Raw genomic sequence first — 13,313 nt, 5'->3', positions numbered from 1 at the left:
TCCCTCCTTGATCCCAATGTCTCACCCAATTCCAACAAAACCTTTTCCACCATTGATCAACACATCCATTTTTCTCACTTTAACTCATCATTCCTCTCTCACTTCCAACATTCCGGCGCTCCTCCTTCCCACTCTCGGAAATCGCTTTCATGAATTCGGATCAGGATTTCACTTCTTCGTAATTGCCAATCTTAGGGTTTCGTATTTGATCGCTACTCAATGTACTCGAATTTTCTTCGTCTCTTGAGTTAAGATGGTATGTGGCATTTCACATATTGTATTTGATTCTGTGTTATGTTTTTTCTTAATTGAGCAGATGAATTTAGGAATTATTGCTACCATCTTTACGCAGTCACCAGAATTTGCTACCAAACATGCTGTGAAAATAGGGAAGGGGAATTATTTGCCCTATTATCATTGATTGATTGTGTATCAATATCAAATAAGCTGTTTTTGTAGTCGATTTTAGTGTATTGAGGATATAGGAAGCTATTGAATGAAAAGCAACTAAAGTTTGCATATAATTTGGAATTTTGATTTTCTATAGATCATGTTAATTTCATAATATGCAGGGTACCCCAGTTAATATCACTGTTGGTTCTCATGTCTGGGCTGAAGAGCCGGACGTTGCTTGGATTGATGGGGTCGTCTCAAAGATAAATGGAACTGAAGTTGAAGTGGATGCATCTAATGGGAAGAAGGTAACTTGTCTCTTATTAAGCACTAAACAGCTTAATCAAAAAGTTATGCACTTACATAATGATAAGAAAAGATAACTGAAATTTGTAAAGCTATATATATCTACTGAATTGTTAGATTTATTCGATGGTATTGATCATAGCTTGCACAAAACATGAGTTCTCTTTCGGAATTATCATTTGTTTGCACTTGAGAAAGAAATGATAAGTAATCACCGAATGATGAATTCTTACAGTTGAGGGATATAGAGGTTTTTCATTTCATGTGTAATTATCTGTCATTGTCAAGTGTTCGTGTTTGAATAGATCTTGGCAGTGCTTATTATTCATACATCTATTTTTATTTCAAATTATTAGATTGTTTCGAAATTAGCAAACATATACCCTAAAGATGAGGATGCGCCTCCTGGTGGGGTTGATGACATGACCAGACTATCATATTTGCATGAGCCCGGAGTGCTGCAGAACTTGGCATCTAGATTCCAACTCAATGAAATATATGTAAGATAATTGCAATATCAACTTCAATCTTGCTTGTTCCATTTTCTTCCTGAAAAGATGATTATCAATGTCCTCGTCTGTTTGTGGCTCCATTTTAATCTTACTTCATACTCTTGGACTACGACAGACTTACACCGGAAGTATTCTTATTGCCATCAATCCATTTCAAAGGCTTCCTCACATCTATGATGGCCACATGATGGATCAATACAAGGGAGCACCATTTGGGGAACTGAGTCCTCATGTATTTGCTATTGCTGATATGTCTTACAGGTGATAGACATTGCCCCTTTCTCCCTTCTTTCTTCCGTCCTTCGCGCGCTCCTTCATTCTTTCTTATGTTTGGATTTTAGATCAGATATAATCCAAATATATTCTGAGGTCATCTATATTGAGTTAGGGCAATGATAAACGAGAAAAAAAGCAACTCAATTTTGGTGAGTGGTGAAAGTGGTGCTGGTAAGACAGAAACGACTAAGATGCTTATGCGATACCTCGCCTATTTGGGAGGCCGTAAAGGAACTGAAGGGCGCACAGTTGAACAACAAGTTCTTGAGGTAAAATATGTTGTGTGGTTCTATTATATCTGTGTTCTTGAGAAGCATTGGGAGAATTTGAGATTGATGCTCCAGCCTCTGATATCTTATTTAATTAAGATCTCCAATGAAAAACCACTATTTCCTTGAGTAATTACCTCGGTCCTTAACAATTTGAAGTTATCTGAATGGTTTGATACAGTCAAATCCGGTGCTTGAAGCATTTGGAAATGCAAAAACTGTCAGAAACAACAATTCGAGGTATACCATTTGACCAAGTTGTATGTTCGTATAAAAATGTGAAAAATTATAGTCTCTACCACCCCGTGTGCTAATTAATTTGGTGGTGCAGTCGCTTCGGCAAATTTGTTGAGATTCAGTTTGATAAGCAAGGAAGAATATCAGGGGCAGCCATTAGAACATATCTTCTGGAGAGATCGCGGGTCTGCCAAATTTCAGATCCTGAACGCAATTATCATTGTTTCTACCTTCTTTGTGCAGCGCCAAAGGAGGTAATCTAATATTATATTCATCTTATTTTGCAGACCAGTAAATTACACTTATTTTATTTATCTGAGTTGTTCTACATCTTATCAGGATGTTGAGAAATATAAGCTGGGACATCCAAAAACATTTCACTATCTTAATCAGTCTAGCTGTATTGAACTTGTCGGTGTAAGTGATGCTCAGGATTTCTTGGCTACAAGGAGGGCCATGGATATTGTTGGAATAAGTAAAACAGAACAGGTGCAATCTTATTACTCATATTTATATCTTTCAAGGTGTTTTATTTTCTTTCTGAAGGTGCTTAAAATTTTTTTGTCATTTTTCAGGATGCAATTTTTAGGGTGGTGGCATCTATTCTTCATCTTGGTAATATTGAATTCACCAAGGGGAAGGATGCTGATTCATCACTACTGAAAGATGATAAATCAAAATTCCATCTTCAGACTGTGGCAGAGCTTCTAATGTAAGTTCTATCTTAAATTAGTAGTATCTGTTAGTATTTATGGTCTTCTAACTTTTGAATTTCTTATCCTTATTAGGTGTGATCTTGCTTCACTGCAAGATGCATTGCTGAAGCGTGTGATGATAACTCCAGAAGAAGTTATTAAGAGAAGTCTGGATCCTGAAGGTGCAAAAATGAGCAGGGATGGCTTCGCGAAGACGATGTATTCCCGCTTGTTTGACTGGTAGGGTGCTTCCTGTGACTTTTCTTTTGTTTCACGGTTTAGTAACCTCTGGTTCTTAAAATATGCAGGTTGGTCGAAAAAATTAATAATTCGATTGGGCAAGATCCAAATTCCAATGTTCTTATTGGTGTTCTTGATATCTATGGTTTTGAAAGTTTCAAAGCTAACAGGTAAGCATTGATTGAACACTGCTAACATGATGTTATGTTGAATGTTCGAACTAACTCGTACTCTTGTACCAGCTTTGAACAGTTTTGCATTAATTTTACCAATGAAAAGCTACAGCAGCATTTTAATCAGGTACTCGACTGATGCATTATTAGCTAATGTAACTTGACGATGTTAGTACATAATATCCGTCACTGAATTTCTACAATCCTATATTCAGCATGTTTTCAAGATGGAGCAGGAGGAGTACACCAAAGAAGCGATCGATTGGAGCTATATAGAATTTGTTGATAACCAAGACGTTCTCGATCTTATCGAAAAGGTTTCTTAAAAAATTCAATGATGCCTGTTTTATGCTAGGTTTAGTTTTAGTTCATGTTACTTGGCTTGTACAAATTTTAATAAAATTAATTATCCACCTGATATTCTTATCCTTTGATATATACTCTAATTAAGCTTCTAATTCCGCATTAACATTTATATCATTGTGTGTTTTTGAAGTAATAATTTCATAAAACCAGCTTTGACTGCTTTTTCAGAAACCTGGAGGGATCATTGCTCTTCTTGATGAGGCCTGGTAAGGTCTTACATTTCTTACATATCCTCGAAAGAATTATCTTATACTTCTGTAGCTATATCACCTTGTTCTTTTTCTCCTTTTACCCTTTCAGTATGTTTCCAAAGTCGACATATGAAACTTTTTCACAAAAGCTTTTCCAGACATTTAAATCCCACAAACGTTTCATCAAACCAAAGCTGTCCCGTACAGATTTTACAATTGCTCATTATGCTGGAGAGGTAACTTGGATGTGATTCTTGTCATGACCACTTTTCTTTAACATTTTGATTTTCTACTCAGAGGAATATGTCATCCTATTTTATGCGTCCAGGTTCTGTACCAATCTGAACTGTTCTTGGATAAAAACAAAGATTATGTAGTTCCTGAACATCAAGAGTTACTGTGTGGATCCAAATGCTCGTTTGTAGCAGGGCTATTTCCTCCCGTTCCTGAAGAAACAACCAAATCTTCAAAAAATTCATCTAAATTTTCATCTATAGGGTCTCGCTTTAAGGTAAATCTGATCTTACTTGTTTGGCATTTCCAGCACATCTTTCCTTTACGATACTGAGCTTGTGAGATCCTTCTCTAAGTGATTCAAAAGCTGATGTTTTTCTTGATTGGTACAGCTGCAACTCCAACAATTGATGGAGACGCTGAATACTACAGAACCTCACTACATTAGATGTGTGAAGCCTAATAATCTACTCAAGCCTGGTATTTTTGAGAATGTCAATATCATGCAGCAACTGCGTTGTGGTGTGAGTTCAGACAGATTGTCACTTTAGATTCTTGAATAGTTGTTAGTTGATATTTTATTAAATCGAAATCCAAGCTGTTGCCTGCCCCTTTTTCAGGGTGTTTTAGAGGCAATTAGAATTAGTTGTGCGGGCTACCCTACTCGTAAGACATTTTATGAATTTCTTCATCGTTTTGGAATTCTCGCACCGGAGGCCTTGGAAGGAAAGTAAGTACAATTTCCATTGGAGCTTACTATACTACAAAAGCTAATAATATCCCGAAGTAAAAATCCGTTATAATGTTGAACAGTACTGATGAAAAAACAGCGTGCAAAAAGATTTTGGAGAAGATGAAGATGACTGGAGCACAGGTAATTTAATAGTTTCTCAAAAAACTTTACTTCTCGTTCTTGATTATGAAGTGCTCAATGTTCCTGCTTATGACAATACAGTATTACATATGAGATTAGGAAGTTTATTGATATTCAATTATCTTTCCATTTTGTAAAATTCTCTCTCTCTCTCTCTCTCTCTGAGGTTTATAGTTTTACTTTTGTTTGCATATAGATAGGGTATGTACTATTATGTCTTGTGATTGCAGACGGGAAAAACAAAGGTCTTCCTCAGAGCTGGTCAGATGGCTGATCTAGATGCTCGGAGAGCACTCATACTTGGTACTGCAGCAAGGACTATACAGAGAAGAATTCGAACTTATACTTCCCGGAAGTACTTCATTGCCTTGCATAAAGCGTCAGCTTCATTGCAAGCTATCTGTAGAGGTTCGCTTATTATCTCTCTCCTAATTATCATATTGTATTCATCTCTCAGTTGAAATGTTTTAGCTTCCTGTTGCATAGATATCGCCAGGTTTATTAACTCCATCTCTCTCAGGAAGACTTGCCTGCAAACAGTTTATCAACTTGAAGAGGGAGGCAGCTAGTCTTAGAATCCAGACAAACTTGAGAGGACGCTTGACAAGAAAGAACTATTCAAGACTCAAGGAGTCGGTTGTTGTAGTGCAAACAGGGGTGCGAGCAATGGCTGCCCACCGCCAGTTTAGAAACAAGAACCAGGCCAAAGCATCAACTATCATACAGGTGACAGAGCGTTTCACTAAAACAAGGTTTATGGCTTATTGATGTCACACCATGACATGATATAACATGTTCAGGCCCGCTGGCGTTGTCATAGAGACCATTTATACTATAAAAGTCTCATAAGGTCATCAGTCGTGGCCCAGTGCAGATGGAGGGGAAGGTGTTCTAGGAAAGAGCTTCGAAAATTGAAAATGGTATGGCATCATGAGTATCATATTAATATGCATTATTTTATAGAAACAACTCTTGGAGTTGGAGTAATCTTATCATGATATGCCATTACGGTTAAAAGTTTAGTACAGTATAACCTGTACTATCTATCAATTAACGGCACATAATTATTTAGTCATATGAGATTATTATATACCAGTACTACCTTTTCTTCGGAGACTGAGGAATCCTGATTCCTTATGGATGATTTACAAAGTGTTTTTTCATCCTTCATATTTACAGGCTGCTAAAGAAACTGGCGCTCTTAAAGAAGCGAAGGATAAGCTTGAAAAGCATGTGGAAGACCTCACACTGCGTCTTCAACTGGAAAAACGTAGGAGGGTAAATACGCTTCTTGCTAACTAATTTCTCATGGGTAAATGTAGAACTGTGCACCTCCATTTCATCGTAAAAAAACCAACCTGATTAAAGGTGAGATATTAGGTTACTTGCTCTTGGCATATGTTAAATTGAAAACCTTATTCCAGACTGACATAGAAGAGGCCAAAGTCCAAGAAATAGCGAAGATGCAGCAGGCCATGGATGCCTTGCAAAGCAAATTGGACGAAGCAAATGCACATGTTCTTGAAGAACGTGATGCTGCTCAGAAAGCAATTGTAGAAGCCACCACTGTTGTCCAAGAAACTCAAGTTCCTGTTGAGGATACGGCAAAGATTGAGGCTCTTACCGCAGAAATGGAGAAATTGAAGGTAATGGCCATCAGTTGTGATTTAACTCTCTTTCATATGTAGCATGTTGGATTCGGTTATTGATATAATATTATGGTTCACAGGAGGAGTTGCAAGCTGAAAAGGAACGAGCTGATGCAGCTGAAAATAAGCATAATGAAACCCAAAATGCAGTTGAGGGAAAGAGTCAGAAGCTCGACGAAACTGAGAAAAGGGTATCACAGCTTCAGGATTCTATGAGCAGGTAGAGTATTTCTAGTCATTCTCCCTGATCACTACTTAAATCCAATTTTGGAATTATGTGTTTTATTTTACTTTCACAGATGATACATGATGCATTGGCTAACATTTTTTTGAGTTATTAGTTATATAATTGTATCACCAACAACATCATGAATACCATCAGACCATATCCTATTTTCGGTTTTTTCATACTTCCATCCTTATCCTCGGCATTTGCAAATTTATTCCTAAATACGTTTTACCCATTTCTCATAACCCAAATGGATTTGTTTCTTACATTTCTTCATATGATTTATCTTTGCCTTACACAGTTTAGCATTTGAGTTTATTATAATTGATCTTAATTGGCCATTGCTTTAGGCTTGAAGAGAAGTTGAGCAATGTAGAATCAGAAAATAAGGTTCTTCGCCAGCAAGCCCTGACTATGGCGCAGAATAATAAAATGCTTTCAAGAAATTCAAGGTCAATTATGCAGGTAAATCTATTTTAATCTATTCTGTCAAAACCCACCAAATGAAATATTTATACTAATCTATCTCTTCTTATTTTGCTTTATGAAATATTCAGAGGGCTGAAAGCACAAAACAAGCGGTAGTAAGTCATCTATGTTTAAGTTATACTTTGTCAGTTAAGCACAGAAGTTTCTAATGTTAGTGTAATTTAATATTGTAAAAGGATTACCATAGTCCTTCAATGATCTTAAGGGAACAACAGGAGGACGACAGGCCTCAAAAGTCACTTAACGAGAAGCAACAAGAGTATCAAGATCTGCTTATCCGTTGTATAGCTCAGAATTTGGGTTTTTCCAAAGGCAGACCTATTGCTGCCTGCATCATTTATAAATGTCTGAGGCAGTGGCATTCATTTGAGGTTGAACGGACGAGCATTTTCGACAGGATAATACAAACCATTGGAAATGCTATTGAGGTAATGATCATAACATCCAATTGGCGCTTTGTGTAATGTTAGTTTCATTAGCCCTTTATGACTTTAAAGTTCCTTTGAATTGAAGACCCAAGACAACAACGATATCTTGGCGTATTGGCTGTCCAATGCATCGACCTTATTGTTGCTGCTGCAACGCACGCTGAAAGCTGGAGGAGCAGCTGGAGCAGCTCCGCAACATAGGCGATCTCCTTCAGCCACACTGTTCGGACGAATGACACAGGTACAACTTAATGCCATCCTGATTTTTGGATTAAGTCTATGAGCCTCTCCTAACTTTCGAAATGTTTCCCCAGAGTTTCCGCAGCACCCCTCCAGGCGTTAATCTGTCATTGCTGGGTGATGATGCAACGGGTTCCGTACGCCAAGTGGATGCCAAATACCCTGCATTGTTGTTTAAACAGCAGTTGACTGCTTATGTTGAGAAGATATACGGAATGATTCGCGACAATCTGAAGAAAGAGATTTCTCCACAACTTGGACTATGCATTCAGGTATTTCCATGTAACTAATAAGAATTATCATAGGAATTCAGTGTAGCTTATGCATAACACCATCTGGTGGAGAATTATATTCATCGTGTTCGTATCATGATTGGTGCAGGCTCCAAGAATATCGAGAGCAAATTTGATTAAAGGAGGATCACGTAATCAGGCAAATGCTGCTGCTCAGGAAATCTTGATTGCCCATTGGCAAGGAATTGTGAACAGCCTTGGGAATTTCCTAAACATACTGAAAACAAATCATGTAAGGAGACACTTTTTCATTCTATAGATTAATGGAAATTCTATTTTGAGTTCCTCATCATGTTACTCGTCATTTTATGATTACATACTTATGATTATTGGTTCAGCATATTCCTTTAATTAGGAAGTTCATGATACCTTTGAGTCTTTAATGTACAGTATATACTGGTATCAGTTTTCTTCACTCTTTTACCATGTCAATTGTCATTCTACAACTATAAAATTTGAATCTGTTCAACCTGTTACATGCGTGACTTTTATGTGCTCATGCAGTCATGCTCATTTGGCTAATTCCTACACACAATAGATGTTTCTGATGCAAGTTTCAAGCAGATGTATGTACATTCAGATTACTGGGTATTTGACAAAACATTATTGTAAAATAATCTTCAGGCACCTCCATTTTTGGTTCGGAAAGTGTTCACCCAAATATTCTCTTTCATCAATGTGCAGTTATTCAACAGGTGCACCACATTGCCTTTGTCTACTTTAGTGTACGTACTGTTCATTACTTGAAGTAATGTTGTTTCTTGCAGCCTTTTGCTGAGAAGAGAATGCTGTTCATTTAGTAATGGCGAATACGTCAAGGCTGGATTGGCTGAATTGGAGCACTGGTGTTACAAAGCAACTGATGAGGTATACAATTCTAGCAACTAAAAATACAGGCCATTCATCTTATCGTGCTAAATTTGCTGTGTATTCCAGTATTCTGGTACAGCATGGGATGAGCTCAAGCATATACGACAGGCTATAGGATTCCTGGTATTCTCTCTCTCTCTCACTATTTATCTACCTGTTTATCTAACTATCTATCTGTCTCTCTGAATATGTAGTTCTCAACCTTTTCCTGAACTCAGTAGATAATATATATAGCAAATTATCTCTTTCTGTATGCTGTTTCGCACGTAGATGGTTAAGGACCAAATCATGCAAGCAACTTGATATGAGGGGTAAAAATAGGTACATCGAGTGGCGGATTTTCTTAAAAAAAAATTATCTGATAATTATAAGAGGGAGATAAGGAAGCTCATCAGTTTGTGTAGCATGTGTATTTGAATGTATCAGTTTTAATTGGTGGATACATATCTAGAAAAAGCTGTATGCCTTTTGCTTTAAGCAGTTCTTTATATTTCAAATCCTTGTAGTATTTTGGTCCCAATTAAGATTCTATTTATGCGTGATCTCAGAAACGTAAGATTAGTATTGAATTACTTTTTACTTTTAATGACAAATAAGTGTCTGTGTGATTTGAGTCAAGGCCCCTTCCTGTTTGGTTACATCTGATGTCACACTGGTGCTTTTATGCACAAACCGAACAGTCCGAATAGTTAGTTATAGACATCGAATAGAACTGAGTGTATTAGTTACGATATCACAAAGGTTTAATTCATATTTGACCAATTTATTCCCTAACATATATTCTAACTGTTTTTGTTCAGGTCATACACCAGAAGCCAAAGAAGACTCTCGATGAAATAAGTCACGATCTTTGTCCTGTACGTCTAACTGTGTTTTCTCTTTACATAACTTATTTTCTGGTGTCAACATTTCGTCTTAACAAGTTTCTGCGGTTTTAATAGGTCCTTAGTATACAACAGCTGTACAGGATCAGCACGATGTACTGGGATGACAAATATGGCACGCATAGCTTATCACCAGATGTAAGTGATTGTTCTCGTCTTACCTGTGCTGCAATGACTATTATGTTGAGAAACATATTGGTCGACTGAGTTGATTTCTTCCTTTACTTGCGTTTTGTTGAAAGGTGGTATCGAGCATGAGGATACTAATGACTGAGGATTCAAACAATGCTGTTAGTAGTTCTTTCCTGCTGGATGATGATTCAAGGTTGGATATGAAAACTGTCCAAATTTACGTTACTTTTTTCATTCTTCTTCTTCGGTTAAATCTTAATTCGAATTTCTTGTATTGCAGCATTCCATTCTCTGTGGATGACATGTCAAAATCAATGGATACATTCGATATTTCAGACATTGAACCACCGCCACTTATTCGTGAAAACTCTGGCTTCAGCTTTCTACTGCCTCAAACTAACTGATCATAGTTGATCTTGTCTTCATATCCGTGCTGAAACATCCTTGCTTGGCAACGTCTCCAGATGGCAAATAGTAAGTGAACCGTGATTCTCGAGTACTAACATGTCTCTCAAATTTGGCTAATGAAACATGCATGCTCATTTTCTAATCTGGAACTTGGGTTAATGTCCTGTTATGGTGACAGGAATATCTATTTCATTGTGCAACTTTGCTTGCTTCCATACATTGAACATGTCGGATTTTGAAGGAGAATATCGTGCTTGGATAATACGAGACTGGAACCATAATGCTCGTAACTTAGATGTAGCTGGTTGATCAGCAGAAGTATCAAGAATTAAGCACATTGTCTCAACCTGGTTTAATATCTATGAGGAATGAGCTCAATCTTGAAATTATTGGCAATATATGTCACTCTTTTTTCCTTAAGACATTCGATGATTTTATATGTTGATTGATGAAACATGGGAATTCATATTTTTGATGTAATAAGACCAAGTATTGTTTTGTTAGCACATCCAATATGACTGATTTGGCGGGAAGCATAAAGTTTAAGTGAAAAAAAAAAACTCATTCTCTTTACTGAATTTTATCTTTTTGGTGTATTAATTTATAGTGATTCATGGGAATTTATATTATTTCTCTTTGACTGTTTAAAGACATAATTATTGCTAGTTCGTCACAAGATATATATAGTGATGGGATCGTATGAATGATTGAATGGTACTTCGACTTTATTTAAGTTATACTGCAGTATTTATGTTAGTGGATCACTCCATTGTACAATATATAAAAAAGATCCTCATCGGTTATAATTAGTTACATCGAGATATTAATGTTTTACCAATAGCAAAGTATTGTCTCAGCTTCTTTTAGTATTATCACTATTGCTCCTTATACAAAGGATTGAAATTAAAATAAAACTAATTCCTAATACATAGCAAACAGTTATTATAAGATAACATTAAATTAGTTTTAATTATTTTTAAAAATTCATATTTTCAAAATATGAGGGTGATTTTTATATTTTTTTTGGTCCATCATTTCTAAAACGGACCAAAAACCGACCAAAAATAAACTTCATGTAATCTATAATTGACAGTTTTGCATTAGGAATTAGTGTTGCATACTCTCTCTATTTCCTAAAAGTAGAACCTATTTCCGTTTTGGTCTGTTTCCTAATATAAAAACTTTCCATTTTAGAATTCTCTCTTTATGTGAGGTGGAACCCATTCTACAATTCTCTCTCTCTCTCTATGAGGTGGAACCCATTCTACAATAACACATTTTTTTCTTTTATTTGTATTAAAATTCGTGTCGTTTCAAAAGTTCCTATTTTTAAGAAACGGATGGAGTGTATCACAACCCATATACATAGAGAAAGTAGTGATCAAGAAATAACTAAATTCTAATGTATAACTAGAGATTAAATTTTAACTAGTACTACTAACTCCCTCAGTACCACCTTAAGTGGAACATTTCTTTTTTTGCCCGTGTAGTGGTGTTTTGTGAGTTAAGTTGGCGAGAGAATAAAGTAAGAGTAAGAAAAAGTAGAGGGAATGATGTTTCTATTTTAAGAAATGTGTCATTAAAAGGTGAAACATCCCAAGAAGGAAAATATGTCATTTAGGATGGGACAAAGGATGGAACATATGGAGTACTATAAAATTTAATAGATCGGTTTTAGTTTAAACTAGGTCATTTCATAGCCGTTTAAGGTCATCACAAGGCTATAATTAGGTTTTCTATAACCGTTTCAATTTAAATTTAACGATTTTCATATATCAGACACTGCAGATCATTTCAAAAGGAAAACATTGCATTTCAATTTTAATAAGACTATTATACCCTTGGGATGAACTATAACACCCGTAAAATGACCTCCATCTACACAACATCCATAAATTTTAAAAATCAATCTTATCCTTCTATTTCTAATCTAATGATCGAGATTGGTATCTAGTTATGCGTTAACGGGGTGGCATTATTATGCTACCCTATAACAAATGCAACTATAAGATCATTTCAACCCGAAATTATACATGCAACATATCATTATTGTGCATATATATATATATATATATATATATATATATATATATATATATAGAGGATCTTGTTAGGTCGAGATTTATCAACCTATTGAGAATTGAGATGCAATCTCAGCCACTCATTCAGAATATTTGTGAAATGTCAACAGCATGTAGTTTATGTCAACAGAGGGGCATAATTGTAATTTTATTAATTTTTTAATTAATTTTTTATTTATTTATTTTTTAATTTTTTATTAATTTTTTTAAATTTTTTAAATTTTTTTTTTTATTTTTTATTTTTAAATTTTTTTTTTCAACTACATATACAATTCATGTCAACTACACATCAAATGTCAACAACTTTATTCAATAAATACTATTTGACATGAATTGTATATGTAGTTGACATTAGGGGTGTCAAAACGGGTATCCGCGGGTACCCGCACCCGATTTCAGCCGAAATTGTTGTCCCGATACCCGTCCCGCACTATGTCGGGTATTACCCGATACCCGAGTCGGGTATCCCGCACCCGACACAACAGGTACCCGACCCGACCCGATTTTTTTAAAATTTTTTTGTTTTTATTTATTATTTGCATTATCCTCGACTTGTTGATAGTTATATATCCATAGTAATGTTAGTATTTTGGTGCATCCTAAAATCACATAAAAGAATCCATAATCATTAGTGATTAGACTATATGTATATGCTACTGTATTTGTGTAGCTACTGTATACATATCACATATGCTACTGGATTTGTGTAGCTATTGTATACATATCACATATGCTACTGTATGCTATATAAGATTGGTATTTGTATGCTCTTTAATAGAAGAAAAAAAGACAAAAAAATATTATATGTAGAAATCTGAGTGTGACCTGGATAATTTAAAAATTA

At 35.7% G+C, this 13,313-nt stretch overlaps 1 protein-coding gene across 1 annotated transcript; it reads left to right on the top strand.

The window, feature by feature from the left end:
- Positions 1-566: 566 nt before the first annotated feature.
- On the top strand, positions 567-10,961 carry LOC148932658 (myosin-11-like). Its single transcript, XM_089063847.1, has 38 exons — positions 567-701; positions 1,056-1,199; positions 1,327-1,472; positions 1,600-1,756; positions 1,938-1,996; positions 2,088-2,247; positions 2,333-2,482; positions 2,569-2,705; positions 2,782-2,928; positions 2,997-3,098; positions 3,171-3,228; positions 3,317-3,418; positions 3,636-3,673; positions 3,768-3,894; positions 3,987-4,169; positions 4,285-4,416; positions 4,513-4,622; positions 4,706-4,766; positions 4,997-5,174; positions 5,287-5,492; positions 5,567-5,686; positions 5,946-6,044; positions 6,191-6,412; positions 6,496-6,635; positions 6,995-7,109; positions 7,202-7,228; positions 7,310-7,561; positions 7,647-7,802; positions 7,876-8,073; positions 8,183-8,326; positions 8,719-8,789; positions 8,862-8,961; positions 9,031-9,087; positions 9,765-9,821; positions 9,906-9,986; positions 10,091-10,173; positions 10,261-10,454; positions 10,567-10,961. Exons 1-37 carry the CDS (start codon positions 567-569, stop codon positions 10,382-10,384), a joined length of 4,578 nt encoding a protein of 1,525 aa, XP_088919973.1. The 3' UTR covers positions 10,385-10,454; positions 10,567-10,961.
- Positions 10,962-13,313: the final 2,352 nt, after the last annotated feature.

This window comes from Salvia hispanica, chromosome 2 (assembly GCF_029641045.1).
Source record: "Salvia hispanica isolate PSC_SH4W2 chromosome 2, Shi_PSC_v1, whole genome shotgun sequence".
In the NCBI taxonomy this organism is placed as follows: domain Eukaryota; kingdom Viridiplantae; phylum Streptophyta; class Magnoliopsida; order Lamiales; family Lamiaceae; genus Salvia; species Salvia hispanica.
The sequence above is the reverse complement of the archived record's forward strand: the minus strand, read 5'-3'. Positions and strand labels throughout refer to the sequence as shown.

Bases quoted from the DNA above. Each gene is read 5' to 3' on its own strand.
- LOC148932658 (XM_089063847.1), top strand. From the start codon at position 567: ATGCAGGGTACCCCAGTTAATATCACTGTTGGTTCTCATGTCTGGGCT. The intron at 1,997-2,087 runs GTATACCATTTG...TTGGTGGTGCAG, and splicing joins GTCAGAAACAACAATTCGAG to TCGCTTCGGCAAATTTGTTG. The intron at 2,706-2,781 runs GTAAGTTCTATC...TATCCTTATTAG, and splicing joins ACTGTGGCAGAGCTTCTAAT to GTGTGATCTTGCTTCACTGC.